The sequence below is a fragment of the Brachypodium distachyon genome, chromosome 3, assembly GCF_000005505.3.
Source record: "Brachypodium distachyon strain Bd21 chromosome 3, Brachypodium_distachyon_v3.0, whole genome shotgun sequence".
NCBI lineage: Eukaryota > Viridiplantae > Streptophyta > Magnoliopsida > Poales > Poaceae > Brachypodium > Brachypodium distachyon.
In genome coordinates, this window is record NC_016133.3 from 3,753,060 (window position 1) to 3,759,544 (window position 6,485).

Sequence of the window (6,485 nt, forward strand, 5' to 3'; positions counted from 1 at the left end):
ACCTCGCCGTCGCCGGAGAGGAAGGGGCCGCAGCTGGTCCGTCATGACGCGCGGCGCGACCAGGTGCGGCTGAGCGCAGCGTACTTAATACCCGAGTAACATCAGTGTCGGTTGGGAAATCCTCGACCGTTACTTAATACGCGACCAGCTGCGGCTGAGCTGGTCCGACCGTTACTGATGCATGGATCATCAGTGGCGGTCGCCACTTAAACGACCGCCACTGATGTAACTCGCGAGCTATGAGTGTTCATCAGTGCCGGTCGTGTCGCGCGACCGCCATTGATGTGTGGCTGGGCGGGGACGGATGGTGCCCGCTCGGTTCATCAGTAACGGTCGTGGCCACGACAGACACTGACGTTCTTTATCAGTAACGGTCGCATCGGACCCGTTACTGATGTTGCGTGGCATATAGACCGTTTTGTAGCAGCGTGCGTATCCATTTCAGATGCAGTCCATGTATTGTAGCAAACATTAGAACGCACCCAAAGCTGTGTATAAATAGGCACCTATGGACACCATTCCCTTCTTATCATCCCTAAAAAAAAGAACATTTCATCTTTGATCCAGCCATGGCAGCCAAGGTGGGAGCAGCGGCTGCCTTGCTCCTGCTCCTCCTGACCATAACCTTGGGTGAGTCCATTCAGAAACGTCTCCACTGCTGACCCTAATACACATCTACTACATGTGTGAATTTCGCAAGTCGTTGCATTATAAGATTGTGATTGTGATCTTTGGTTGGTTGAGCAGGCGCGGAAGCGAAGCTGTGCGAGGAGCGCAGCCAAAAATTCAGGGGACCGTGCAAATTCAACACAAACTGCGTTGCCGTCTGCGTCACCGAGGGCTACACCGGCGGGTACTGTCATAAAACCGTTTTCCACAGTCACTGTATGTGTACTAAGGAATGCGGCGGCGGCGGCGGAGGTGAGCCGCCTGAAGCGCCACCGGAGGGTCCGCCGCCACCAGCGGCGAAGAGGGCTTGAGTTGAGTGAGGGTTGTTTCATGCATGTTAAACTTCTAGTGTTGGTGTTGCAGCTAAAGATTTGAGTTGACAATAATGGAATGAGAATGAAAATGGAGTTGACTGATGATACTCCTATGTCTTTACTGATGCGTGACCAGAAACTTGGGAATATCTTCTAAGCGAATCATAGGTGAAGCCATTTTGCAGAGCTGCAAAGCGAACGTTAGAACGGGAAATGTGCCCTTGATTCGTTCACAGCTTCCTAAGTTAAAAGGAGCAACCATGAAGAAAGTTCGCAGTTCATAATATTCCGCTACTCAATTAAATTAAATCCAGTGCAAAACTGAAAATCTTCCATGGGAAAGAACCAGTATTCTAGATACCACTACAGTAATATACTCCATATGCTATTTACAGGCACAGGTTTCAAAAATGTATCATCACTCGGTGACAAAAGAAACTTTTCATTTCTTTCAAGTAAAAATGTTAACAAAAAAAACGGGCTCGTCAGGTTCCAAATCACTCTACTGTCATCTGCAACACAGTGGTGAGCCTTGGTTTTCTATATCTCCTCAACAGCAGCGAGGAGCACACTACACTAACAGACGAGAAGGCCATGCAAGCGCCGGCCAGCCACGGCGGCATCTGGAGGCCAGTGAAAGGGAAGAGTGCACCGGCAGCCACAGGGATGGCAACAATGTTGTATGCCATGGCGAAGAAGTAGTTCCACCGGATTCGGCTGAATGTCTTCCTTGAGAGGTCAATCGCCGTGATGACGTCTTCCAGGTTGTTCCGCACCAGCACATAATCTGCTGCCTCAATGGCAATGTCGGTCCCTGCACCGATGGCCATCCCCACATCGGCTGCTGCTAGGGCCGGGGAGTCATTGATGCCGTCTCCAACCATTGCAACGACGCTCCCGTCCTTCTGGAAAGAGCGGATGACATCGGTTTTTCCAGCAGGCATAACCTCAGCTCTGACATCTTCAATGCCAACCTGCACGGTAGTTTCAGCAACTTGTTCATATCAGCAGCAACAAATTAACAAATAAATTTATTTCTCACGAAATCACTTAGGCAGCATAGCAGAGCTCATGTTTATTGATATGCCTTCTGTGCTAGGATAAAAAATTCAAATGCTGATGCCTGCACTACAAGTCTACAAAGAATTCCAACTGACCTCCTTTGCAACTGCTAGTGCAGTCCTCCAATTATCCCCTGTGACCATAACTGGATAAACGCCCATCCTTTTTAGACCTTCTATAACTACAGCAGCCTCCCTTTTTAAGGGATCGGTTACACCCATCAAGCCAATAAAAGTACCACCGTATGCTACAAGAATGCCTGTCTTTGCATTTAGTTCCATGTCTACCAAGAAACTTTCAGCTTCTTCAGGAATGTTTACCCCATTTTCAGATATCAAAGCACGGTTGCCAACCTACATAAACATTTACATGTCAGATAATTAGATTACTCAGGTGTAGGAGTATATCAAACTCTTTCCCTTAGTGGTTAAGAGAGACAAGTCGAGGATAGCTGTATCATATAACTCACCAAAATTTTCTTCCCATTGATCAAACATTGAACCCCTTTGCCAGGCAAGGCAGAAAATTCTGCCACTTCCAAGAGCCACTGAGAGACTATCTCTTCTTTTCTTTTCTTGATGCCATCCTTTGGTGAGGGGAGTTTGCCAAAGAAATGGAAGTGAAATGCATAATCCAAGATAGCTTTTGCAAGTGGATGCTCACTGCTTGCCTAAATTGACAGAAAAAACATAGTGAGACTACCATGTTTGCACGTCTCTATGAATAAGCAAAAATTCCCTGGGGAATATTTGCCTCACCTCAGCAGATGCAACCAACGTGAGGAAATCTCCAACATCCATTCCAGAGAATATTTTTGTTGTCTTTACAGTAGCCTTTCCTTGTGTCAGTGTCCCAGTTTTATCAAAGATGATATACTTTACATTCTGAGCCCTCTCCAGTGCATCTCCTCCCTTTACAAGTACTCCATGATTGGCCCCAACTCCAGTTGCTACCATAACAGCAGTTGGTGTTGCCAGACCAAGTGCACATGGACAGGCAATTACCACAACAGAGATGGAGAACATGAGAGAGAAAACAAAGCAATTGCTAGTTTCAGAAACCCATGAATTTGGATATGCCCCCAGCGACCCACATACAAACCTACAGAAGTCAACAATGCATGAGAAATCTGAACATTAGTAGTAGCCTGACGCCCCTGACCTCAGACAGATGCATGAACCATGAAACTTACCATGTACAGAATGTCAGCAAGGATAAGGTGATGACAATTGGAACAAAAATGCCGGCCACCTAAAAAGAACATATAGCGTCATCATTCACAAAAAGGAACGACTATCATAGCCACAATGTATAGAATGCAAAATGCCACGGTATGTTAAAAAGGATGTACATATCCCCAAAAAACAATCACTTGCATCTATAGACGTAATATTTTAGAATAAGATCGTCCCAAAAAAATATTTTAGAATAAGAAGAATCAGTATAAGAAACTGCTTTCCAAGACTTCATGACTTGATATAAACCAACCAGGTCATGCCAGGAAACAGAATGTAAACACTGATGTATGAGAACTGCCACGAGTAATATAATTTCCTCAGAGGCATGAAAATACAACATAAGCACTTAGGCCAATGTTGTTTAACTAGTACATCCGTTCAGAAGTATAATGAGATCAACCAGAAAATGCTTTACGGGTTTAAGATTAGAACAGAGACAACTTTCATAACTCGGAAACTTCATAAATAGACAAATGTACTCACATAATCAGCGAATTTCTGAATGGGTGCTTTAGACATCTGGGCAGTCTCAACCAGAGATATTATTTGGCTCAAAACTGTCCCTGATCCTACTTTAGCTGCTTGTATGTGAAGGATGCCATGTAAGTTTATTGTGCCTCCAATTACTGAACTGGATATTTCCTTGCAGATCGGCACAGATTCACCTGTTACCATACTTTCATCAACATGGCTTGTACCCCAAATTACAGTACCATCAGCAGGAACCTTTGAACCAGGAAGCACTTTTAAGACGTCACCAGGTTGGATTAGCAATGCATCAATCTCCTTCTCCCCAACATATTTTCCATCTGGATTCAAGGACAGTGCTATGAGTTGATGTGTAATATGCACGAACTACAATTGAAATGCTTAAGAGTATGCATGCAAGGCTGCAATCCAGTTCAGTAAGTATTAATATCCGGTAAGCACGGTGATCAGTTAAGTATCAATATCCAGCGCGAAACATCAAAGAAGGTGACCATATGAAAATAACTTGGCTATGAGCTTTCTTAGACTGCTAAATGCTAATCATTGTCAGTGTACGTATGCAAAGTTGCCGTGCAATACGAATCACATACCTTTGTCTTTCAGAAGCAAAAGGGCAGTAGCAGGGACAAGCTCTACAAGCTTCTTAATTGCATCTGATGTCCTTCCTTTAGCAAGCACCTCAAGATACTTCCCAAATAGCACGAATGTAATTATCATTGCACTTGTCTCAAAATACATCGGAGGATGAAATCCAGTGAATGACCCATAAAGAAGAGCACAAACTGAGTAGACATACGACGCAGTGGTGCCAAGAACAACTAGTACATCCATATTCGTAGAGCCATGTCTAAGGGCTCTGTAAGCTGCAACATAGAATCGTTTGCCAACAACAAACTGTACTATGCTCACCAGCATCCACTTGAGCAAATCTCCGATACGAAATGGTCCGCAGTGCATGAGTAGGAATGAGTTAAGGAAAGGTATGTGAGGGCATACCATGCGCATAAAAAATACTGGAATCTGGTGCAAGGAAACCAGTAGAGAAATCAGTATGCAAACAAAACAACAACAATTCATTTAAATTGCATTTGGCATAATGGCAATTGTATCAGGGCAAGATGACACAACACATGGGGCTGCTATTTATTAGTAATATGATCATAAGTTAATAAGTACAGTGAAAACTGATAACTATGCTAAGAGTATGACTATCAACAGAAAATATAGAATGAACTAGAGATGCCATGAAAACCATAAACCTAGAGGATAGCATGTATAAACACTTACACTTAGTAATAAGCTAGAGCGAAGGAGGTGAAGCATTTTCGATGCCTCATGCGCATCATTTGAAGCAGATCGTACATATGGATTCTGTACATGTGCTTTCAGTCTTCCACTGCTTTCCATCTCGATGAAATCCACAATTGATCTCAAACCAACAACTTCTGTATCAAATATAACTTCAACTTCTGTCTGTGCAGAATTTACATCAAACTGCCGCAGGCCTTCCATTTTTTTCAGGATATCATACAATACATCTACATCTCTCTCAGTATGCAATCCTATCACACCTAATAAAGCCTTGTCTTGCTCACTACTTTGTAGCAGTGCAGCTTCAAAACCAGCATCCTCGATAGCCTCAACGATTTCATCTTTGCTGATGGCAGTGGGGTCATACTCGACTTCCCCTAATGAGGTCGCTAATGCAACAACTGCTCTTTTCACACCTGGTAACTTGTTTAAGATCCCTTCGACTGAGTTCACACAGGCAGCACAAGTCATTCCCCCTATCCTGAATTGGCCTGACAGAGTCTTCTGGGACTTTGGCTGGGAAACAGAAGAGTCTGGGAGGATTTCTGCTTCAAATCCAGCATCTTCTATCGCTTCTATGATGTCTTCATCCTGCATACAACAAAATATGTCAGTTCCATTTCTGAAACTTTGTGTACAAGCAAATTAGTCTTCATGTTGCAATCCACATGATGAATATCACTGGACTTGCTTCCAAGCACAGCAAAGTATCATTTCGGGTTGTCGTCCTGGAACCGCCAGTTTGAAAACATGGACAAGCGAGCCAAAATCAGGAAGCTACAGCACGAGTTCCGCACCAAAACGAAGAACTAACTCGCCAAATTATTTCCTGTCCTAACCACCTTAACCGACGAAACGCAGCTAACTTTCCCGCCTCGACCTACCCAAATTCCGCGGCTGATCACCAACACGACGCTGAAAATCCACCCAATTCCCCATCCACAGCGCCAAATTCAGCGCAAGGGCGCGACTCCCAAGATCCCAATCACATCTGCTGCCGCGCCCGAGGCGATGAGGGAGGGAGGTAGGGATCACGGGAGCAGGAGACCACCAACCTTGGCGAGCGCGGGGTCGAAGACGACGTGGGCGCGGCTCTGCAGCAGCGACACGGCGGCGCTCCGCACGCCGCGGCGGGCGGAGACGGCGGCCTCGACGGCGCCCGTGCACGCGGAGCAAGTCATGCCCGTGACCCGCACCTGCACCCGCCGCATGCCGGCCTCCCCCTCCTCCTCCGCCGCCGCCCCCTCGTCGCCGCCGTAGGGCCCCAGCAGCGCCACCTCCTCCATCTCGTCGTCGCGGCCGCCGCCGGCGACCGCCGTTAGCTGGAGGTGGGCCATGGCCGTCAGGGACACGCGGGCTGGCCGAGGCAATTATTTTGGAGGGGAATGGGAAAGAGGGGGGA

General features: G+C 46.1%; 1 protein-coding gene across 1 annotated transcript; it reads right to left on the reverse strand.

The window, feature by feature from the left end:
* Positions 1-1,282: 1,282 nt before the first annotated feature.
* LOC100829498 (cation-transporting ATPase HMA5) lies at positions 1,283-6,485 on the reverse strand. The gene is made up of 9 exons (XM_003570166.4): positions 6,139-6,485; positions 5,060-5,674; positions 4,363-4,792; positions 3,767-4,092; positions 3,238-3,296; positions 2,804-3,146; positions 2,515-2,715; positions 2,141-2,398; positions 1,283-1,957 (listed from the first exon to the last, which is right to left on the reverse strand). The coding sequence occupies exons 1-9, from the start codon at positions 6,418-6,420 to the stop codon at positions 1,481-1,483; spliced, it is 2,991 nt and encodes a 996-aa protein (XP_003570214.1). The 5' UTR covers positions 6,421-6,485; the 3' UTR covers positions 1,283-1,480.